The sequence below is a fragment of the Sphaerodactylus townsendi genome, linkage group LG06 (genome assembly GCF_021028975.2).
Source record: "Sphaerodactylus townsendi isolate TG3544 linkage group LG06, MPM_Stown_v2.3, whole genome shotgun sequence".
Lineage (NCBI taxonomy): Eukaryota > Metazoa > Chordata > Lepidosauria > Squamata > Sphaerodactylidae > Sphaerodactylus > Sphaerodactylus townsendi.
The window spans coordinates 27,793,607-27,818,144 of record NC_059430.1 but is presented as its reverse complement, the minus strand read 5'-3'; the positions used below and the strand labels follow the sequence as shown (position 1 = coordinate 27,818,144).

General features: G+C 43.5%; 1 protein-coding gene across 1 annotated transcript in view; it reads left to right on the top strand.

Moving 5' to 3' along the window:
* Window positions 1-8,329: 8,329 nt before the first annotated feature.
* SLC13A4 (solute carrier family 13 member 4) overlaps window positions 8,330-24,538 on the top strand; it is a 49,679-nt gene continuing 33,470 nt past the window's right edge. Inside the window, exons 1-2 of the mRNA XM_048501521.1 lie at window positions 8,330-8,428; window positions 21,210-21,338. Of these exons, the coding sequence (XP_048357478.1) occupies window positions 8,330-8,428; window positions 21,210-21,338 (228 nt within the window). The remainder of the gene's footprint in view (window positions 8,429-21,209; window positions 21,339-24,538) is intronic.

Here is a 24,538-nt window from a genome sequence, read left to right as displayed (position 1 = left end):
TCCTGAGCCTTTCCCATGCGAGGCAGCTGCTCTGTTTCTAAGCCACAACTCTTTCCCAGTAGTAGGACAACAGTTAATTTTACTCCCCACTCTTCTCTACCTTTAGGGAGTCTCAAAACAGCTTGCAATCATCTTCATTTCCCCTCCACTTATGAGGTAGGTAGGGCTGAGGGAGTTCTGAGAGAACTGTGACTAGCTCAAGGACACCAAGTAGGCTTCATATGGAGGAGTGGAGAATCAAACCAAGTTCACCAGATTAGAATCTGTTGCTCATGTGGAGGAGTGGGGAATCAAATCCAGTTCTCCAGATTAGAGTCCACCACCAGGGGCATACCACCCAGGAGTAAATGTCCCTGGGAGGCACCCATTTAGTCACGTGGGGGGTGGAAAATCGCCCCCACCCCGTCCTTCCCCCCCCAGGTCCCATGGGGTCAGCACTCTACGAGGAAGGAAGGGCCCACCCCTCTGCAGATAGTGCACTAGCCTGGCTGCCCCAAGGATGCTGCTGGGCCAGCTCTGCTGCTGCTCCATCTGGGCGCCTTTTGGGTGGCTCCGCTGGGTGGCAGAGCACGTCAGGAAGGTGAGTCCCACAGACTCCTGGCCTTTGCCAGCTTCCAGCCCTTCTCCTTGCCCCAGGGGCCACCCAGAGGGGAGGGGCAGAAAACTCAGTTATTGCCCCAGGCTACATTTTCTGTCGATACGCCACTGTCCCCCACTCTTAACCACCATGCTGGCTTTCAGGGTGAGCCTATTTAAATATTAACACTTCTCAGGTGAGCTCATCTAAATAGAGAAATGTGAGCTCATCTAAATAGAGAAATGATGAGAATGTGAATTCTCAACCAGCAAAGGATCAAGTTGGAGCAACTGTAGCTACTTCACAAATCACTTGCTCAGTTTATTAAATGCAAACACTCATTCTCCCAACTGTAGAATTATGTGAGTCACCTTTAGTATGGGACCCTGGAGAGACATACATACACTTGGCCTATCCAAGCCACGTCCACAGCTAGGGGTGGCACTGATGCTGAAGAACTCCAGAGTTTAGAAGGGGCAAAATATCTCAACAGGGCTAACTGCTACCCAATACAGATCTAACCATCCACTGACACCTCCCCTGGCACAGATCAGGTTAAGGAGTCCAGGGCACAAGAAGATACATGTACCACCAGCTCCATGTTTAGTTATTCTTGGCTGCTCTTCCAGGACAATAACTGAGGGAGGTGTTCCCTTTGTTATGGCCTTAACAGGGGAAGGGGATTTGGGATAGGATTCTCCACCAGCTGCTTAAAAAGTGTAACAGCACACATATAGTTTTTAAAAGTAGCAAGGGGGAATGAACTCACATTGGCAGATCAGGAGAGGGGCCAAGAGGAGATCTTTTAGACTTTATGATACGGGGAAGGAATTCTGGCAATGAATATTCCACAGAGAAGCAAGAGTCCAAATTGAATTTAAATGTTTTATATAAATTTGTTTAAAAATACACACACTCAGTAAGACACAAAGGCACATACATTCAAGTTTCCTAGGATATAAACAGGTTTGAAAGATAGATTGGATGATAGAAATGGAGGGGGATTTTCAGGGTAATACGTTACCTAAATTCAGCTGAAGAAGATCTTGTAGAAGGCAAGGATTTCAAATGACCAGTATCTGAATCCAGGCGAAGGATCTATATCGTGGTTCTCAACCCAACCAGTCCAAGAGACGCACCGGCCAGAAATGAGCAAATGTGTTGGGGTAAAATGAACTCTTACACCCTTTTGCCCAGAAAGGGGCGGGAATAAGTGAGTTTTAAGTTTTATTTTTCTAAATCCTCTGGAATTTCCCATGCTGGACTTTGGGGGTGCTGAGGTCATTAGTCATCTCATCTACTGCTAAACCCGTGACAATGGGGCCATTTGCTCTTAATGGCTTTATGCAAAGTAACTCTTACAGTCTCTGCCTTCAGCATTCAGATTTGAATGAGGCTGATTGATTCAGGATGGGATAAGTAGTTTTAGGAGAGTCATCACAAAGGGAAGGAAATGCAGAGAAGTAACTATTTGTTGTTGACCTGGGTTCCCAGAAGAGATAGGGAAATGACAGTATCTGATAGCAAGTTGGCTTTAACAGTTTCTATAGCAAGGTGTGGTAATCAAGCATTCTAGTGACTCAAATGAGGCCTCCAAGTTATGCTGGAGTAACTCATTATCTTAGCTTTTGTTAAAGTAGTTTTGACCTTTTGACATGCTGCTACCTACACCCATAGGAGTGCTTTTGGCAACTGGCTTTTGCCAATATGATTTTAAAGCAGAAATATATATAAATAATATTCTGGGGGTCCTTTGGGTCGTTACACCTTTGTCTTTCACTCTCTTGTTCTCATTCACTCTCTCTCTCTCTGAACTACAAGTAGGAAGTCATTTTTTGGTTTCATCTTGTTTTCGAATGTTGCTGTCATGAGGTTTTGTGTTTTTCCCATTTGCTTCATTGGTCTTCCCAATCCATTTGCTTCCTTTTGATGGCACCATGGAGCCATTTTTATGCTGACAACGGACACAAAACATTGTGTTAAAATTGCAAGAGTTTAACAGACAGAATTCAGTATGAGAAAACAGAAAATGGCACAGCGGGTTCAATTTTCATGGAAAAGATGGGGTATATGGGGATTTTCGGGTTGAGGCTAGGGCAGTGGTGGCCAACCTTTGGCACTCCACATGTTATGGACTACAATTCCCATCAGCCCCTGCCAGCATGGCCAATTGTAGTCCATAACATCTGGAGTGCCAAAAGTTCGCCACCACGGGACTAAGGGATGCAAATTTCGATAGCATCACTGTTAACTGTTAATAAATCCAATCCAAACTCTTCTAACCTTTAGGGATGGCAGCCACCACGTGGGACCTGGGGACTTCCCAGAATTACACCTCATCTCCAGACAACAGAGATTACTTCCTCTGGAGCAAATGGATGTTTTTAGAAGATGAACTGTATGGAATGGTACCCACTGATGTCCCTGTCCTCTCCAGGGTCCATTCCCAAATCTACAGGAGTTTCACAACCTAAACCTGGCAATCCTACCCCACCCCCTCATCCCCAGTCAGTGGCCAGGGGGAACCTGACAACCCTATTTAAGAATTTCTGAGGAGTGCTCTCTGTAAGATTTACTTGAACATCCTTGCTGGTGTCATCTGGAGATGCGCTCGATGCGCTCCCTGAAAACACTGCTGGGTTGATCAGAGTGTTGGCAGATAGATGGATGATCCTGCCTTGTTCTACCAAGTTGAGTTGACGGTCTTCTGACCATATGGAGTCTTTAATAGCCTAGCAACTTCATAGCAAGCAAGGCCTTAGTTTTTTAGAACAATTTGCAGAGCAGTGAGCGATCTCTCTTACAGTCAAGACAGAGTACTGTTGATTTAACTCCGGGCTTTGCTTGCTTTCTGAATAATACATATACAAACAAAGCATAAAACACCCCAGGGCTCCCTGTGGATCACTGACACTCAGAAATAACTCATTTAGCTCTCTACTTCGAGCTAGTAAAACGAAGTCTTCCCAGATCTGTTTACCACCCACTCTTTCACCATGGCTAACGTCAGACGTACAAGCTATAGCTGTGCTACCCCAAGACTTCTATTTCATTTACTAAAGAATTTTTAACGAAGACATAAAACAGCAGGATTTTAAGCTATGGTTTCATTTGTGGCACATTTATCAATGATCATATGCAATGAGATTAAAAAGAATACTCATATTTGCAACACTTTATTTCTAGCATAAGGTTTTGTATTAAGAAAAACAAAAACAAAATAGCTTCTACCAAGTAGGGGGTGCACAAACTGATAAGAGATGCTATTCTGTTGGGAAGTTCTTTAATGTTCTTTTACCCCTCCCTGAGTTCTCCCCCCCCCAAAAAAAACAGCCCATCTGAATTCAATCTTTTTAAAATAACAACATGAAGATACATTTTTCACTTGCTTTTAGCACCATGTTTTAAGCATCTGATTTAAGACGTCTATTTTCAATTAAAATGTGTTATGTCACATGAAGTATTTACCTTTCTGTGTCTGAACTCCTTCCCAGAAGTAAAAAATGGGCTGGCATTACCCTTTAGGTGTTTCTTTCTATGGTAAAAAAGTAAAAATAAAAACTTTGGTCTTCCCAATCCAGGGCACAAACAAAAAAAACATTTTCTGTTATGGAAGTTCTGTATCAGCAGATTTTAATTCTGTTGTGGAAATGGAGTCTTCGCATCTACCCAGAAGGAATGGTGTATAGTTGTTGATCATATTTTGGGTGAAAATAAAATGACATGCTTTGGATCCAGTGGTGGGATCCAAAAAATTTAGTAACAGGTTCCCATGGTGGAGGGATTCAAACTGTGGCATAGCGCCAATGGGGCTGGGCGGGGCATGGCGGGGGCATGACCGGGCATTCCAGGGGCGGGGAAATCCTGGGCGGAACCTGTGAGAACCTGCTGGATCCCACCTCTGATGGGATCCAAACAAAACTGGCAATTTCTACTGGTCCCTCCCAGAGGTGTATCTAGGAAAAATGTAGCCCAGTGCAAAATCTGAGTTTTCTGCCCCCCTGCCCTCCAGTATGGGCAGCCACCCTCCCCCACCATGATCAAACAACTTTTTTGCACCAGGTCTTGAAGTCAGTGTATGGACAGTGTATGAAGTCAGTGTACGCCCCTGCCATAAGCCAATATTGGCTGCAAACACAAACACAATTGGAGGATAATAATACTGAGCTATTTTGCAGGGTTGTTTTAAGCCACACTTGCCCCAAGCTCTCACGCCCCACCCTGAATTCTGGAAACAACAACTTCCGTGGTATTAATAGCAGGTCAATGTTGAACTCCTGGGGCGGGGGGGGGGGGACACTTTCCCCACCCTATCTTAGTTAGAAAGAGTATGACAGGGGGTGCATTTTTTCAGGGCATGAAACACCCATATATATGTATATATACACACATACATGTTATATTAACAGTATATACACAAATGCATGTGTACACGCACACACACACAACAGACGCCCCGGCTGGAATCTCAAGAGTTCCTGCTGCTGAACTCAGTGCAATCACCCAATGGAGCAAGTCTCCATGCCCAAAAATGGGCACTCCTCAAAAAGAGGAGGAGGAGGAGGAGGAGGAGGAGGAGTTTGGATTTATACCCCACCTTTGTCTCCTGTAAGGAGACTCAAGGTGGCTTACAAGCTCCTTTCCCTTCCTATCTCCATAACAGACACCTTGTGAGGTAGGTGGGGCTGAAAAACTTCCAAAGAACTGTGACTAGTCCAAGGTCACCCAGCAGGAATGTAGGAGTGTGGAAACAAATCTGGTTCACCAGATAAGCCTCTGCCACTGAGATGGAGGAGTGGGGAATCAAACCCAGTTCTCCAGATTAGAATCCACCTGCTCTTAACCACTACACCACGCTGGCTCTCAAAAAGTCATCAGTACAATCCTACTTTCAAGCCCCATTGAACAGATCTTTATTGGAGTCTGAGTAGAACCGCTTAGGACTGCTCTTTATATTTCAACATTATTATTGCAAGTAAAAAATTCATCCAAAAAACTCTTCAATGGTGGCCAGGTAGGATTGCCAGCTAAATGCCAGCTACTGGGAGGTACAGACTTTGAGGCCACACTATGATGTCACTTCCAGCAAAAACCCAGACATAACAGCATGGCATCTCCACAATGCCTCCTTCCTCCCATCAGAGCAGTGAACAGTAAAGGGTTCATGATGGGAAGCCCTCTCATCCACCACATACATTTGAAATCATGTTGCTTGGATCTGCACTTCCAACAAGCATATTTGTTAACCTTAAGATTTTTGTTCTACGTATGCAGAATTGTCATTGGAAATAACTAGCTTAGTGTAATTAGTGAATGGGCTCAGTATTCTCTTGATTTAATTTGAACTTGACATAATTGCATTTCATCCTAAACTTCTTGCTTTAAACAGCCCCTGGACCCTGAGGTTTATTTTTATACCATTATGTAAAATGACCACGTAGTGAGGATCCACTACATCTGAAACAGCAAGACTGGATTTTTTAAAAAAGTTTTTTTCCTTTTAATTTATAAAAAATGAAGAAGTTTCCATATAACTCTCCTTTCTCCCCCAGCTGGTCCTCAGCATTTTTGTTCTTTTCCAAGTGAGTGAGCTAGAAGTCCAAACGTCCTGGTTTCTTTTCTGTCCTCCAAGTCCCCAAATGGGATGACAGTGCTGTCAGTCCTGAAGGCAGATTGATGGGGGAGAGACCAGGGCCATCTTAATGCACGTGCATGCTAGGCAGTTGTCCAGGGGCCCCATGAGCACAGGGTCTCCACGCTAATCTATGTATGTTGTAACTTGCCGTCGATAAATAAATACTCTTGTCATATTAAACTATAAATATTTTAAATTGGAAAATGCACAGTTGGCATGTGTTTTACTAAAGATAATGAACAATATTAATGATAGTTTAATGATAATGACAAGTGGACATTGGCATTCACCTCTGATTTAGTATCACTGTCACCTCTGAAACCACATGTGCATGTATGTGTGCATATCTCATGCATTACATTTTTATTCATGTGAGTGGTTGTGAAGGTAGGGGCCCCAGTGCACTGCTTTGCCTGGGGGCCTGTTAAGCTATTAAAACAGCCCTGGGACAGACTACCTTAGGAAACCGTGTCAGCTTCTGTCAAACTCCTCCATGCAAGATTCAAACATTGTGGTTCTTTAAATTGTCACAAAATCAATGTTTATTTTGGGAAATATGCAGAAACCACCCTGAGTTCTTTGGAAGAAGTGCTAGGTAGATGTGTTATGAATAATAACTTGGAGTTTTCAACCACAGCTCCTTAACAACCTTATTTTCGCAATCCCAGGCCAGCAGCCCGCACACAGGAGCTTCAATGAGGCCCTGATGAGCCACCATATCTGGCTCGTGGTCTAGGTGGCCAACCTCCAACACGGGCTCAGAGGTCTCCTAAAATAACAACTGATCTCCAAACAGCAGTGATCAGTCCCCTTGAAGAAAATGACTGCTTTAGAGTGTGGACTCAATGGCATTATACCTTGCCCTTCAGGTGGGGGTTGGAGATTCTCCAGAATTACAACTTGCCTCCAGACTATATAGATAGTTTATTATTTAAAACATTTATTCTGCTTCTCCTGGAGAAAGACGGTGGGCTGAGGTGGACTTCAGAATGTGGACTGTATGACATAATACCCTATGCAGGTACCTCAGTCTCCTGAATCCCACACTCCTAGGCTCTACATTGAAATGTCCAAGTACTTCCAAGGCCAGAGATGACAACCCTACCTGCTGTGGTCCTTCCAGGTTCCACCCACAAATCTCCAGTGAGGTCCCTGCCCAGAGTTTGGAACACTAATAGGGATTTACATCAAGCTTTGTGGCTCATAATCTAAGCAGATCTGTGCTAGTGGCTTCAACAGAATGTAAAATACCAGAGACATGGTTTCTTGAAGCAACTGAGAAGAATGTGAACATTTAAGCATTTTGTATCGCTGATTAGGATTCATTTCACTGGAACTATTTGGATTTGGAACAATTGTAGCAACAGGGAGTGAGGGAGAGGGAATAGCTCTTCTTGTGCACAAATATTGGTTTTGTTGTCTTTTGGAGATAGGGTGGAGTCTTCACCACTTTCCCTCTCACTCATTGGTAAACTACAGTAGGCCGAGACTTGCTCGAAAGTTTTTATTTTGAGTGCAAGGTAATCTTTGCAGGAATTGCTGCTCTGTGGATTTCCCAGCAGAAAAGGAGGGGGGTATAAGTAGGAGAGAGATAATCTCTAAGGAGTTCAGAGAGAAAAATACAGCCAGGAATGCAAAAGGCATCAAAGGAAGGAAAATAAAACTTTATAAAAGCTGAGAATTTTCTCCAGGAGTTTAATTTGAACAAACTCTCAGTTGGGCTGTACCTGAAAGCAGGAAAAGCAGGAAGACAGTTGAGGTCGTGGGAGAGACCTAAAACGGATCTTGCATTTAAGTTTCTGCATAGTTGACTTTTGTCACAAAAAAGAAACAGTGATGGAATTTGGGGGGGAAACCAGCATCGAGGGGGCATCCTGGTGGTTTTTCTGGTGAAGACATGAAAAGAGCACCACGCGTTCCTCTGGTGCTTACGGTGTGACGGTCATGAGGATGCTCTAGTCAGCCCAACACAAAGGCACAAGCTCTTGGATACCTTTGACAGGGTTTTCTTAAAGGAAGACTCAGCAAGAGCAGCAAAGGACCCAGGAGGCAGAAGAAGCTCTACGGCAGAGACCAAGTCCAGGGGCTGGAAGAGGAGAAACCACAGGTGTTCCAGGATGACAGTGGTCAAGGAGCTCCTCCGAGCCAGAAATCTGCTACTGGTGATCCTAATCCCCCTCCTGCTTCTGCCTGTCCCACTCTTATACTCCAGTAATGTAAGTACTTTGTGTTGTCTTCATTATAATGGTAATGGTGGATTGGGTCAGCAAAGAAAGAACTGGCTCACCAGCTGCCTAGCAGATCAAGACAAGACAAGCAGTCAGCAGGGGACGCACCAGGCAAAAGGGTCAATGTTGTAACTGGTCTTTTTGTTTCTTTGTGTGCCTTTGCTTTTAGCAACCCTGCATTGGTGATAGGAATGTTAGCCTCCAGGTGGGACCAGGGGATCCTCCACGATCGCAGCTCATCTCCAGACTAAAGACCAGATTTCCAGGAGTTTCCAACTTGGATCTGGCAACCCTCCCCTCCCTCCTCCCATGCCCTGCCAGTGGCCAGATGGCACCTGGGGACCCTAACAACACCGATAAGTGTCTGTTGGTAGAATGGCAGGTCCAACACAGACAGAGAGTTTGGCAGCAAGACCAATAAATAAACAACAGTTTAAAGGCTTGTTACATGCAGACAGTTAAGCAGGGGAAGCTTTCCAAAGCATGGAGCCACGTGACAGGGAAACCGGCCCTAATGAGCTTCTACATATGTTACTCCATTTATGCTGTGCCTTTCTCCTCAGTGGCACCATGAGGAGGGGGGTGACAAACCACAGGGACTTGGCTCACTCCCAGCCCTCAGAGGCATGTAAGCAATGGGCTTTATAGATGGCATGGGAGCAGGCAATGGGTGCACCTTTTAGGTCCTTTCCTAACAAAACAATTCTCAAATAAGTATGATTTGTGGGCTTAGTGAACTCTGAGCCAGAAAACACTTCTTGAAACGTAGAAACATAGAGTTGGAAGGGGGCTCAAGGTTCATTAAGTCCAACCCCTGCACAATGCAGGAAAGTCACAAGTACCTCCCCCCTCCCCCAGTGACCCCTGCATTATGTCCAGAGGAAAGCAAAAAACCTCCAGGATCTCTGGCCAATCTGGCCTGAATGGAAATTCTTTCTCGACCCTAAAGTGGCTATTGATATTACCCCAGGAATATGAAAAAGGGCCACAGGACCTCAGTGCTGACTCATCCCTTCCTGTCCTCATGATCTGCCTAAGTTCACAAAATCAGCATTGTTGAATGGGCATCTAGCCTCTCATTGAAAACCTGCAAAGAAGGAAGGTCCACCTTCTCCTGAAGAAGATTGTTCAATTGAGGAATCTCGTTGTCAACCAGTTTTTCACAATATTCAGTTGAAAATCCTTTGAATTTAATTTCAACCCATTGATACTGATCTGACTTTCTGGGACAATGTAAAAGGACTCTGCTCCATCCATTGTATGATACCCCTTCAAACATTTGAAGATGGCTATCAGGTCATTTCTCAATCCTCTCTGCTCCATATACAGCTTCTTCAACCTTTCCTTATAGGCTTTGTTCTCCAGACACCTCACCATCTCACTTGCCCTGGACATGTTCCAGTTTGCCAACATCCTTCTTAAACTGTGGTGGTCAAAACCTAATACAACATTCCAAATGAGGTCTAATCGGAGCAGAGTAAAATGATACCATCACTTCAAATTATGTGGATGCTATACTTCCTTTGAGCTGGACTATCTGCTATCCTCTTATGTTCTGTGCACATGGATAAGAGTGAAATCCCTGGTGCATTTTGCAGGCTCTTCAGGGAAGACATTTATGTAGTTAACAGGGCATATATTGCTGCAACCAGTGGCGTAGCGCCAAGGGGATAGGGAGGGTGTGTGACGCACCAGGCGCGCGCCCCTGCAGGGGCATGGTGGGGGCACAGGGCACACAGTTATCCCTCGCTCTGCCCCTGGCTGCAACAAAGTACTGTAATAATGTATATGAACCTCTGTTCCTTGTTTATAGAATCTTGTTTACAGAATCTGAGCAAGGAAGCATTTTTTCAATTCCCCGGACCCAACCAAAAAAAAGGAGTTGCTGACAGGGTTCCTGTCGTCAAAGGCATGACCAGCAAAAATTCTAAGGGCAAAGCTTTGCCTATTAATGCATTTGTAGGCTAGGGGGAAAATAGCTTCCAGGTCATTTTTTTTAAAAAGGGGGTGCATTCCAATTAGTGAATCTAATCGAAAGCCAGGTTTTAAGGCCTGCCTTTGAGTCTCTGACATTTATTGCCAGGATTGCATTACTCAGCTATTCACTTTGCAAATGTCCAGGAACACACTGTTTTTTGCTCCCAAGGCTGAGCCCCACTCAAATTACATCCCTCATGCAATCTTTTGTTCTAGATTTAAATATGCAGTTGTGGGTGCAGCACTTTTTCCATATGGGGAGAAAAGAGTAGTTCTTTTTGGGCTTCTGTGGTGCATTGTTTTCATCAAAGAACAGGGATGAATTACATTAGTGGCTTGAGTTACATCCATCGTTTGAATTGAAGGAGAACAACATAATTTGCAAATCACTTTTGCAGATGAATTTCCTTTTGAGTTTACGTTTTAAGTATTACAAATATTCTCGGGCAATCTGGCTTTGTTTACTTCATGTTGCTTGCTTTAATGAAGTTGAGATTCACCTTTTGATTAATTTGTTTGGAACTTGTTTAATGAACGGCATTCATTTGCTTATCCGTGTTGGAGAGAACAAATGAACAAATCGGGCAAATTAGACAACATAGAAATCAGCTAAAACTAATTTCAAGCTCATTAAACAAGTAAACTGGGAGTGAAGGAAAGGAAGAGGAATGGGATTCCTTCTCTCAAGGTGACAGGAGTCAACCAATTACAAGTTACTGACCTAGGTGGCTAATGAGGATGGAATTAAGGGAGACTGAAGACAAAAATATCAAACAGCTAGCATTTAGCCAATTAGTATACCATGATATCATAAATATTTACTGTTCAATTATGACTGTGGCAGAACAGGACTGCTTTGACCTGCAGGTTGTATTCTACCCAGCCTTCTCTCTGGCATTCTGAACTCCTAGAGGGGCTTCTCTGTGTGTGTGTGTGTGTGTGTGTGTGTGTGTGTGTGTGTGTGTGTGTGTGTGTGTGTGTGTGTGTGTGTGTGTGTGTGTGTGTGTGTGTGTGTGTGTGTTGTCTCCACCTGACCTTTGTAGGAATTTCCCACTGGGGAGGGTCAGCCACCGCAGCCCCCCACTTCCTTTCCAACTCTAGGGTCTTGTCTCTGTGTCTCTCACTTCCCCACTCCTGGGTACCTCAGGGATGGTTAACAGCCTGGTGCATGTCTGGAGGAATACCTGCTTGCCAACTGCCAGCCTACCCCCCCCCCTTGGTACTCCCTTCATAAAACAGCATGCCCAAGATGGTGGAGGTATATGTGATACAGAGAACATTTAAAAGTCTTAATAAAAAAGAGAATATTTGCAAGCTTACATTTAGTACGGCACCAGATTGAGCAAGGGATTCAAAAGCAAAGGCTCCTGTGTGAAAAAGATGCTGCTGGTTTGGGCTGCTGGTTTGAGCCAGCCGGGCTGTTCTTGTATATGGATGCTGGGGAACAATCCTAAGCAGGACTACTCAAGTCAGTCCTGCAGTGGTGGGATCCAAAAAATTTAGTAACAGGTTCCCATGGTGGTGGGTTTCAAACTGTGGCGTAGCTCCAATGGGGCTGGGCGGGGCACGACAGGTGTGTAGCCAGGCATTTCGGGGGCAGGGCATTCCTGGGCGGGGCTCTGGCAAGGACGCAGCCGCTGCGCCAGTCCTTGGGCGGGAAACGAATGCACGCAGGAGAAGGCTGCCACGCACGCCGGTGCACCTCCTGCTAGACTGCTTCAAGTTCTGCGCGCTACTGCTGAGAGGAGGGGCGTGACTAAGGCAAAAATCATGTGGCAAAATCACCAATTAGTAACCCCCTCTCGACACACACAAATAATTAGTAACCTACTCTCAGGAACCTGTGAGAACCTGCTGGATCCCACCTCTGCAGTCCTGTATAATTCAGTGGCATTTATTTCCAGGGAAAATGTCCTTAGGATTGCAGCCTGTGGCTCCTCTGAGGAAGGCCGGCATAAAAATGTGATAGATGTGTTAAAGGTATTTTTATTCAAAATATCAGAATCTGACACAGACAAAGAGTTTGGCATGCATTTGTCAGGGTCTCGGTTCCTGAGGAAAATTAGTTGAACCTTGGTAGTAGAACAGTGAGCAGACGTAAGCCACAAAAAAGTATTAAACATTGTATCTACTCCCATTCAGCACAGTCAAATGACTTAAATTGCCTCAGAAGGGCCATTCTTGACCAAAAGAACATAGTGTTCCGGAGGACATAAGCTAAACACAGAACCTGTTTCTCTACAGAGATAGTCAGCAAAAATAGAAGCACTATCTGTGTGAACGTGCACTAAGACACTGATCTGTAAGGTTGCCAACAAACCTTCAGAAAAGATCTGTACTTTTATAGGAGGTTTAACATGGCAAAATGATCTGCTGAAGCTTTTGCTTAAGCATCCATTAAAGGGACAGTACATTTGTTTTTTCTAGGCCAGGTGGCAAAACAAACCAACGCTCAGATTTTGAGGGAAGGGACACAGTGGAGAGAATGGTCAGAGTGCCAGGGAAGGACCAGACAGATCCGTGCGCAACCTCCCATCCAACTGTGATGGTCACTGTGCAACTTGGACCGGTCACAATCCTTCACCCCAGTGTACCTCTCAGGGGTGCTGTGAGGATAAAATGGCAGACAGCATGTTTCCTCGTAAGGTTTTCTTAACTATCCCTTTCATAACAACTTGATCAGCAGCACTTTTCAAGTGATGTTATTTATGTAATGCTACGCTGTGAAAAGTTTTATCACCACATATTTCTGCATATTAAAGGGAAAGAACTTTTTTTTTTCCTGGACAATTGGCAACTTGATCTGGGGAATTCAGATTAGACTGTGTACTCCCACACACGCCAGCTGGGTGACCTTGGGCTAGTCGCAGCTTTTCGGAGCTCTCTCAGCCCCACCCACCTCACAGGGTGTTTGTTGTGAGGGGGGAAGGGCAAGGAGATTGTAAGCCCCTTTGAGTCTCCTACAGAGAAAGGGGGGATCTAAATCCAAACTACTACTACTACTACTACTACTACTACTACTACTACTACTACTACTACTACTACTCTTCTTCAATATACCACCCTCATCTCCAGGAGAGCCTCTGTCTACTCTTCCTCAAAACCTTGCTGTGAGGATAAAATGGAACAGAGGAGAACAATTCATTCTTCACTGAGCTCCTTCTCTGAGCTTCAACTGACTTTGGAACTGAAACGCTATTATGTTTATTTGAAAAAAAAATTACATTCTATCTTCCCGCCTGGCAACAGGCCTTGAAAGCAGCTCCTGAGGAGAGAAAACTAAAATAGAATAAATACATGCAAAAGAAACAGAAACTCTGACAAAAGCTGAAGGAAAGTTAGGAATGTCCTCTCCTCAATCTTAATGTTCCATCTTATCCTCTTCAGTGGTCCTATGATGATCGTGTGGAAAATGGCCTCTGTAAACAAGTGCCGCTGAGCCACTTGGGCCGGATGGCACTTGATGTTTTTGTCTCTAGAAAGAGTGACTTGTGCTGCCACCACTTCTCCAAAATAGCAATGGAACTGCCAGGCTCTCATCCCCACCCTTTTGGAGAAACTTCATTCACAAATTCAGAATCCCTAATCTAGCTGATCCTTTTGGGTTCCGTGTGGAAGAATGGGAAGGTCAGCAGTCACTGAGCCATTACGTAACTAAGAAAAAGCTCCCCGCTCTTTCCCAGCCTTAGTTCCCATAAACAACAAATTAAATGGAATCGACAAAAGATTAGCATTTGCAGACAAGCTGGTTTGTTAACCACTTAGCCATTACGTAGCCTAGCTATCTAATAGCATAGTTATGTGAAATTAATACAGCAATTATACTGACCAAGTATAAGCAATTATACAGTATAAGCAGTGGTGGGATTCAAACAATTTAACAACCAGTTCCGGTGGGGGGATTCAACTAATTTAGCAACTGGTTCTTTACAAGCACCATTTTAACAACCGGTTCTGCCGAAGTGGTGCGAACCGGCTGAATCCCACCACTGAGTATAAGTAGAAGCAATTATACTGAACCTGCAAGGACTACTGAGCAACTTGGGGCAGTGTGGTGCAGTGGTTAAGAGCAGTCACCATAGACTCCTTTTACTCATTTTTTTCTCTTCTCAGAATGGCTAGCTCCAGGTTGGGAAATTCCTGGAGATTTGGGAGATGAGATTTGGAGAGGGATACAACCTCAGCAGGGAATAATGTAATATATTCCATCCTCCAAAGCAGCCATTTTCTCCAGGAGTACTCCTCTTTGTCATGGCTACCAATCTTGATCCTCTTTGACCTGAGATTGCAAATGCCTTAACAGACCAGGTGCTTGGGTGGGGGAAGGCCATTGCTTTCACATCCTGCATGTGAGCTCCCAAAGGCACCTGGTGGGCCACTGCGAGTAGCAGAGAGCTGGACTAGATGGACTCTGGTCTGATCCAGCTGGCTTGTTCTTATGTTCTTATGTTCTTATGTCATCTGGTGATCAGCTGTAATTTTGGGTGATCACCAGCTCCTCCTGGACGCTGGAAACCCTAGTCCTCCTGGAGAGAATGGCTGCTGGCATTATACCCTTCTGGGGTGCCTCCCCTCCTCAAGCCCACCCTCCCCAGGTTTTACCCCCAAATCTCCATGTATTTCCTAACCTGGAATTGGTAACCCTATTTCCTTCCCACCCACCTTCATCTGCCCCTTTATCTGTCTGAAGCTGACTTTCATAAGGTGCCTGCTATTGAAAAACTGCAAGCAGCTAGGTCTGATGAGTCGTGCAAGTTGGGTTGTATCAAGACAGCCAGAGACAGCTGCCATGCCTAAGTTTCCCAACCTCCAGGTAGGACCTGCAGATCTCCCAGAATCCCAGAATCATAGAAACATAGAGTTGGAAGAGACCCCAAGGGCCATTCAAGTCCAACTCCCTGCAATGCAGGAACACATAATCAAAGTACGCCTGACAGATGGCAATCCAGTCTCTCTTTAAAAACCTCTTTAAAAACCTCCAAACTGCACTCCAGACAGTGGCATAGCACCAAAGGGAAAGGGGGTGAACAACGCACCAGGTGCTCACCAGTATGGGGGTGTGGCGAGGGCATGGCAGGGTTTTTCCGGAGCAGGGACGTGGCAGAGCGTAGGGCACATGCGTGCCCCAGGTGCAGTTCCCTTCGTTTTGGCCCTGACTTCAGATGACACAGATATGTCTCCCCTAGAGAAAATGGCTGCTTTGCAATGTGGACTCTATGTTGTTCTATCCAGCTGAGGCCTCTCTTCTCTCCCAAACTCTGCTCTTCTTACATTCCACCACAAAATCTCCAGGAACTTCCTAAACTGAAGTTGGCAACCCTAGCTAGGTTTGGTCCCAATGTGCTGCCCTCAAAGGGCAAAAGAGATCTGAAAAGGGCCCTGCCTCCTCTCCCTGCCTTTTACTGACAGAGTCAAGCCTGGAATCTGTAGTTGTCTAGCAATGGCCACTGAGGGAATTCATTGCTTAAAGCTACATGCTCCTTTTAACATTTTAAGGTTTTTAAAACACCCAAATTTTTTTTATAGATTTCAGATTTTTCTACAAATATGGGGTCTTTTTGGTGATCTTAGAAGATAATTATTTGTGACCACTTTACAGTTTAGAGATTCTACACATAAAGAATCTGTGATCCAATATTTGTTGGAAGATGGTAATTCTGAAATCATTAGTACTGACTCCAGAGTTTTAGTATAAATTTTTAAATGTAAATTTGTTTAATCATAACTGAATTTTATATACTGTATTTATTTTAGTACTTACTTCATACAATATGTAGTATGTTTTACTGATGTTCTAATGAAGTTTTATGGACTGTATCTCTTTTTTATTGGTGTGCCAATGAAGACTGAGAAGAGAAATATCTGTCTTGTCCATTAACAGCTCCAGTCACCAGATTTAAGTATGCAAATATTTAGTTGACTTCACTACTGGATTATAAAAGTATATTGTTTGCCAAGCAGATATCTGCATCAGTTTTTTGACTGGTTTACTTTTCTTGGCATATGAAAGATCTATGCATTATATCTCCCTTAAATCTCACCTCAAATTCCACTTTTGCAGAGTCTATATTGATCCCATGTTGCTTGAAATTCCTTTTCTTTATCGGCTGCCAGTTAATGTGTTTCCCCTACCCACCTTCATTAACTCCTTATACCCAATTTTATTCTGATGCTTCTTTGGACTTTTTAAGCACCCCCTGCTGGGACACTCCATGCTGACAAGAGAAAGCAATAAAACAGGAATGATGAGGCATTTGGAGCTGAATATTCGGGGCCAAACATTTCTAGCTTGAAAAGTGATCTTTCCGAGGATGTGGAATGTTCTTAAAAACACTTTCTCAGGGTTACGGTTTTTTAACCTCTTCATTGCCCTGGTTGGTTAGTACTTTTAAAGAGGTCTTCTTCCTCCTAACAATGGTGATGCCATCAAGTAGCCAATCAGATGCAGCCACATGATGATTTTAATAGGATGAAAAGGACCCAATTGGGAGAAAAAGAAGAATAACAAAAAAGCGGCAACCAATCAGGGCTACAAAGAGTAGGGTTGACTACTACAATCTGGGAAATCTTGGTGATTTGGGGGCACTGCCTGTGGAGGGGGAAATTTGGAAGGGATTTTACCTAGAATCTATGGTATACTATAGAGCAGGGTGCTGAACTCATTTGTTATGATGGCTCGGTATGGCATAAATGTAACTTGGGTGATATCCTCACTGGCGATTAATCCTGGGATAATCACCCGAAATATCCAGGTTTCCTCGCGATCTCCCCACTGCCGAACCATGGAACACAGATCAGTTCTGTTTCTGGCACTCCCCCCTCCTCTTATCACAGGGTTTTCCTGGATCTGCTTGTATATGCACCTTTTTGAAAAAAACTCCAATTGGAGCTAATAGGAGATGGGGGCTACACATTTGAGGGTCCATAACTTTGGCCCCCATGAACCAAACTTCACCAAATGTGGGTGGTATCATCAGGAGAGTCTCCTACTGATACCACCCAGGTTTTGTGAAGTTTGGTCCAGGGGGTCCAATGGGAGCTAGCAGGAGATGGGGGCTATATATTTGAGAGTCCATAACTTTGGCCCCCATGAGCTTCACCCAATCTGGGTGGTATCATCAGGACAGTCTCCTAAAGATACTCTGAAATTTTTGTGCTGCTAGCTTAACAATTGCACCCCTGACAGCAGGCACCCCTGCCCCCAAGGGGCAGGCCTAGAAGTCTTCACTAGAAACATGCTGCAGAGAGGAGGTCGGAACCTGGATGAAAAGGTGCCGATTCTTTTGAAACTTGGTTGTATCTAGATTAAAATTTCAGTGGGAATTTGGCCATGGTCAGACTGGGGTATGGGGGGAGGGTGGCTGCCTCAGCTAGCAAGCCTGCAGCCTGCAGTAGGTTTGCCAGGCCTGAGCAAGAGAGGGGGGACATGCCTGGCCTGCGGGCTAGATAAGCCCTCTCTATGGAGCTGTTATCTGTATTCTGGAGATCAGTTGTAATTCCAGGAGAATTCCACACTCTACCTGGAGATTGGCAACTCTAATTTTGACTGACCTCTGAAGACTTAGCAGAATGTTTCAGAAAATGGCCATCAGCTTCTTTCATTGTTTCAATCCCTTTAATGCAAGCCTTTCTTTACTTGAAAAGGCATTAGTGTTTGTACTGTGAATTGTACCCCATCCCCAACCAGCATCACCTGAGCCCTTCGGGGGGAGGGCGGTATATAAATCAAATATCCAATCTAATCTAATCACCAACTGCTTTAGAGATTCAACCAGCTTTCAAGAATTTGCTTGTGATTCAGAGCAGCAGGGTGGCTGCTGTTTGGAAAACAAACACCAGACACTGTGGCATGACCCCAACCAGGCCATGCGCTTGGCTGATTCCTGTCCAAAAGAAACATCCAGTCACAGTGTCTAGATCATGTACTCTAAGAATGAGTCCATGAGCTCCAGAGAAATAAAAATCTGCATTGGACAATTTCTATTTCATACTTTGTGTGCTGGGGAAATAAAATGCAGAACTATCATATAAGAAATTCAAATATTGCAGAAGATAATTCTATTGTTAAACAACCTCACTTATGGCCTTTTAGTATAATGAGAGCAAAGGGGTTTGGGACCGCATCAAAATGGTGGTGGGGGGGGTAGATATGGTGGTTCTACTGCATTGCTGACTTGGTTAAGATTGTCTTTTCAATAGCATTCTCCTTGTTATCCCATATCTTTCTCCTAGGGTTGGAAAGTTCCAGAAAAATCTTTGAGGTAAAGCTTGGGCAGGCTGGGGACTTTGGGGGGCAGGGGGCTCAGCAAGGTATAATACAGTAAAGTCCATCCTCCAAAGAAGACATTTTCTCCAGGAGAACTGATGATCACTGTCATCTGGAGATGAGTTGTAATTCTTGGCGATCTCCAGGCCTCACCTGTAAAATGGCAACCCTACACTTTCTCTTGTCCCCAGCCTGGATTTAGACAAACTGTTTAAAGCTACAGTCCTAAGAACACTTTCCTGACAGACACAATCACATGTATTTGTGAATAACCATGCTTAAAAGTGCTTCCCAAAGACACTAATCTGTCTTTTGCTCATAGTTGGCAGTATTCTCCGTTTGGATGGAGGCAGTTCATCCAGTCCAAAGACCCTTCCTCCAACACATGATCTTTCCTTTCAAGGAAGAGCCACTTAAATTGAAGGAAGGATCCTCGGGTTAGAGAAGGTTTCACACTTTGCTGAGTAGAGTGACAGGATACAGACCATTCTCTTTAAAAATAATACCAGAAGGGTAGTTGTGTCCTTAAGGTTGCCATCTACAGGTTAAGAAATACCTGGGGATTTTAAGAGTAGAGTTTGAGAAGGGCAGGGTTTGGGGAGGGGGGAGGGGAGGGACTTCAATGGGGTATAATGCCATAAAATCCACCTTCCAAAGCAGCCATCTTTTCCAGATGAACTGATCTCTGTCAGTTGTAATAACAAAAGATCTTCAGCTATCACGTGGAGGCTGGCAATTCTATGTGTCCTTCTGTTGCAGCAAAAACAAGTAGGAATCTGGTAGTAGCAGCTTTTGTGGGCTGGAGCCCAATTCATAAGATACATATGACTAAGCAGGCCCTAATCTCCAAAAGTTACAATAAATACATATTAGACTTTAAGATGCTCCAAGACTCTTGTTTATGTATGTCTGCAAAAATCCATGAAAGATGTGCCTGAATTTTTCAAGCTTGCTGGTTCCATTTCAATATTCACATTCTGGTTTTGATTCTCCCTTTTGAGAAATAAATTATTAATTTTAATTTTTGCATCATTTGGGTTTTTTCCTCATGCTAAATTGCAATCTTTTGGATTTAAAGGGTATATAAATGGCTGTGCATAAAAATGGGTAAAACAAACAGAAGGATCAATACTGATGGCAACAAATATGAGGCAAACTGAAACTAGTGTGACAGTGGCAACAAGTCATATTTAAAAATGGCCATATCAGCTGGCCCTTAGCACCCTGCAAACTGGTAGGTTATTTTTTTAAACCACATCAGTTTCATATATAGGGCGCCAAGGTCCCTCCTCGCAACCAGCAGGGAGGTTTAGGAAGGGGACTTCAGTGTTGCAATCGGTGTCATCTACACAACGATGTCCCTTCCAGTTTATGCAGAAGTGCCACCAGCACGGCAGTTTTTTACAAGTGCTAGAATGTGTGTGCCCCCCCCCTCACCGTGCTGGCACTTCTACATAGACTGAAAGTGATATCATTGTGAAGATGATGATGATCACTCCCCCTCCTTTCTCTGGGCCTGCTTCCACCCACCAACCAAGATATGTTTAACCATGAAACATAGGTGCAATGAAGCTATCTCCATAAAAGAATGAATTGTGTCAAAATGAATTATCTTTACTTAGACGCATAAAGTTTAAAAACAATCAAAACTATCACCAGGGTTAAACTAATGAATACTATTGTGATATCAAAACTGTGCCTTGTCAAAATAGTTGATAACGGTTTCCGGTTCCGGCAGGCGTGAGAGAAGCACGCTTTTACCTTCTCTGCAAGTCTTTTATCAAATAGTTGATAAGAGCCACTTTAGGACAGTTGAATTCCACATGCTTGTTATAATAATCACATATCTGTTTTAAATCATAATTTGAAATATATGCCCATTTGAAATATTAGTTTGATTGGACATTATTTATTCACATTTGGATAACCTAAGAGTACAATTCTTAATAAAGTTATGTCCTTCTATGCCCATGTAACTTAATGAATATAGAAGGATGTAACTTTGTATAGAATTGAGCTATAAAGTACCGAAACATCAGGATATCATTCAGATACCAAAGGAGATTATCAGAAGTAGAATTCTTATTTTTCTTACCCTTTTAGTTTAATTGGCTTGATTTAGTTTGATTTGGTAATCTCTCCCTAAAATCTGTCAGAAAAACTGTTACAGAACTCTTTCATTCCAAGGAACGAACTGGCAGAACTGAGAAATGATAAAGTAATTTAAGCAGTTCCTCAATAACGCCTCTAATGTTGTAAAATACGTATTTCATTTGTTTGTTTTTTAAATATGTCTCATACCACTTGAATAATGAACTTCCAAAGAAGCTTTAATGGCAACAATTTTAAATGAAGAAGATAAACGGTGCATATATAAGACAGCAGCACCAGTCAATTAAAAGCTCCATTATTGGTCCAGTAATTAATTTGCCTAAGCTTTGATCACAGTTATAGCAGATGTGCAAATGTTGCTGCAGTCCAGAATGCTCAGGTGATATTTATCCCCTTCTTTCTTTCCTCCTTCAGGAGGCTTCATGCGCCTATGTGCTGATTGTGACAGCGATATACTGGGTTTCAGAAGCTGTGCCCCTTGGAGCAGCGGCCCTTGTTCCTGCTTTTCTCTACCCACTGTTTGGAGTCATGAAGTCCAGTGAGGTCAGATGTGTGTCTTTCTATAATCGGTCGTATAGACTCACATATGCATATTTATTGTGTGATATTGTGTCTAAATAACAAACCTATGTGGAGTGCAGTGCAGCAACAGAACTAGAAAAAGAAAATCCCTGCACTCCAGGCTTCTAACACCACATTAAAGCATTAAACGTTCAATGTATTGTCAAAGGCTTTCACGGCCGGAATCACTGGGGTGCTGTGTGGTTTCCGGGCTGTATGGCCGTGTTCTAGCAGATGTTTTCCTTTCCAACTATCAGATCCTCTGAAGATGCCAGCCACAGGCTCATTCCGCACATGCAGAATAATTCACTTTCAAACTGCTCTCAGTGCTCTTCAAAGCTGTGCGGAATAGCAAAATCCACTTGCAAACAGTTGTGAAAGTGATTTGAAAACACATTATTTTGCGTGTGCAGAAGGGGCCACAGATGCAGGCAAAACGTCAGGAGAGAATGCTGCTAGAACACGGCCATACAGCCCAGAAACCACACAGCACCCCATCAAAAGTTCAATTTAATAAAGTGCCAAGAGAATACAGTGTGCAAATCTGCTAATCAGTTCCTATATAATACCAATAGCAGAAGTCTCCCCATACACCATACCATTTTATTTACTGAAGAAACAATTCCTACTGAATTATTAGGATTAGTCATATCATATGTTACCAGCAAAGCAGATACTGGTAAGCTGAGGCAGGGTAGCTGATCCCACACCAGAAAATGAACTGTTATATCTTAGCCTGTTGTTGTGCATGAAGGTAATGGTACATGCTAGGGCTTGAGTGGAAAGTGACTACCTAATGTGGTAGCCCTCCTTGCAGGTTATGAGAGGGGGGGACATGCAATTAAACTAAAATATTCATTTTTCATAGAATAAAGCTAAAATAATCAGCTTTTTTCAGATAAAGCTAAAATATACATCCTTCTTAGAATAAAGCTAAAATGTGCATCTTTCTTAGAGGAGACCATACAGAGAAGTGCCTATATTATGCAGTGGCCATGGAAGCCTTGTGATGGAAGTATTTCTGGAGCAAGTGGTTGACAACTGTGCTAACCTTCTTTGCTGAACTTGCATCTTTGCCTACACCCATGCAGGATGAGGACTATGGGATTTAGGACACCTATCACTCACTGTAACTTGATTCTGTTGTCCCTCAATAAGGTCAACATGACATCAGATTTCATTCATTCTGTAGCACAGTCATTTCATCAGGTTCACCATGTGATCCCTTGTTAGCTGGTATTGTGTTAGGAAGATGAAGCTTGGTTAGATAACCCTGCCCTTCACTGCTCACATTTACTCCTACTCTGCTTGGTTTGCTTTCCAATTTCCAATCCTGTTATCCCATAACTCTGATGACTGCAGCAGCAGCATCTGGATCCCGTCTGTTTGCTGGTTAACCCAGTGGCTGCAACTGTATCCAAGCTGATACAGCTCCAGCAAGATTTCTCCTGAAACATTTGAAATAAATGAATGGTGCGGCTTACAGTGGGATTGTAAACAGAGGTGCACCCTTTAAATCTTTTGAACTTCATAGGCTCAGAAAGGTGTGGCTGTTCTTGGCATGACTCAGAGGAACAATGTTGGTTGCATGCCACATTATCCATTATCTGGATGCTTCAACAGCTCCCATGCATCTGCTGGTAACAAATGAACCAGCTCTTCCTTTCGAGTAAGTATACTGAGAGTTGAACTATAAGTCTGGCCATCAAATGGAGCAGCATCTGCATGTGAAGTTTTAACTCAGGTACGCTTGAGCACTTCAAGCAGGTTCTCTCCCCAAATGATCTAGAGCAATCCTGCCACTAGATGCTTCAGCAGCCGATGCTTCAGCAGCCAATATAGCCTTGTGCTAATAAGAACATTAGCTGTTGTGTCTAGACACCACAAAATGTGAAAGGGATAAAGGGAAACAATAAAAGCTTTTGTGTTGCTAGTTTCGAATAACTCTTTGCTGTTCCTTCAAAATCACATTTTATTAAAAAATTCTTGCACAGGCTAACCTGGAAGTGGAGGGGGTATTAAAAGGCTAATGAGATAGGTTAGTGGAAACAAGCCAGGATATGAACATTCAAGAGTCATTGACCAACTTTTTAATTGTGACAAACATTATTTTAAAAAATTCCTCCTTGATACTCATTTGGAAAACATGGACAAAAGCTGGTTATTTATATTTAGGGATACCAACTCCAAGTTGAGAAATTCCTGGAGATTTGGGAGTGGAGCTTGGGGAGGAAAGGGACCTCCATATGATAGAGTACGATAGAGTGCACCCTCCAAAGCAGCCCTTTTCTCCAGCAGAACAAACCTCTGTGATCTAAAGATCAGCTGTGATTCTAGGAGATCTCCAGGCTCTACCTGAAGGCTGGTAACCCTATTTGCTAAATTTCCCAGGATTCTTGGGGCTTTGTTCCAATTTGCCACTATCAGTTTCAACCTTCCCCTCTCCTCAACAGTCAACCCTTGAAGAAGACTCCTATTGCTTGACTGGTCGCTCCATCTTCAGATGCTTCAGCAGCCGATATTCAGAAAGACTCCCAGATGGAGATTGGGATCTGTCAACTTGTTCCATCTTAAATCTGGCTTTTTTTCAATCAGCTCCCAGGGATAACCCCTGTTAAGTCATTGAACTTCCATTTTCCTGGCAGCTTTTAGAGTTACCCCCAAACTGTCCACAACACATCAGAAAATAGTGGGGTCATTTGAATATTCATGGACTAGCCACAAGATTCAACAAATCGTTAAGAATTTTTGGCCAGTCATTCAAGACCTTCCTGGGTGACAACAACTACCACTTCTGGGGCTAGGAAAAACCAGATTTTGGGGTAATTACCAGACCAGAGCTGATATAAGGGCACTCTGTAACAACTTTTAGCACAGTTGAGCATTACAAATGTGAGGGATGCTCTACATGTACATTGACTGTAGAAGGCAAGGAAGTATGGGTGAACTCTGTTGGTTTTGTTCAAAAATTGAAGTTTTTTACTAACTGTTGCTCATGTAATGTTATCTACTTCATGCAACAAAAGATGTGGGTCAAACAACACACAAGCTCCAGACATGTGTTTTGGAACACTTATCAAGAATCAGGAACAGAAGTTAGAAGCGTCTGTGGTGGCACATTTTCAAAGCAGTAATCACAAACCAGATGGGGTTAAAGTTAAGCGCCGGCTTCAGTGGACACT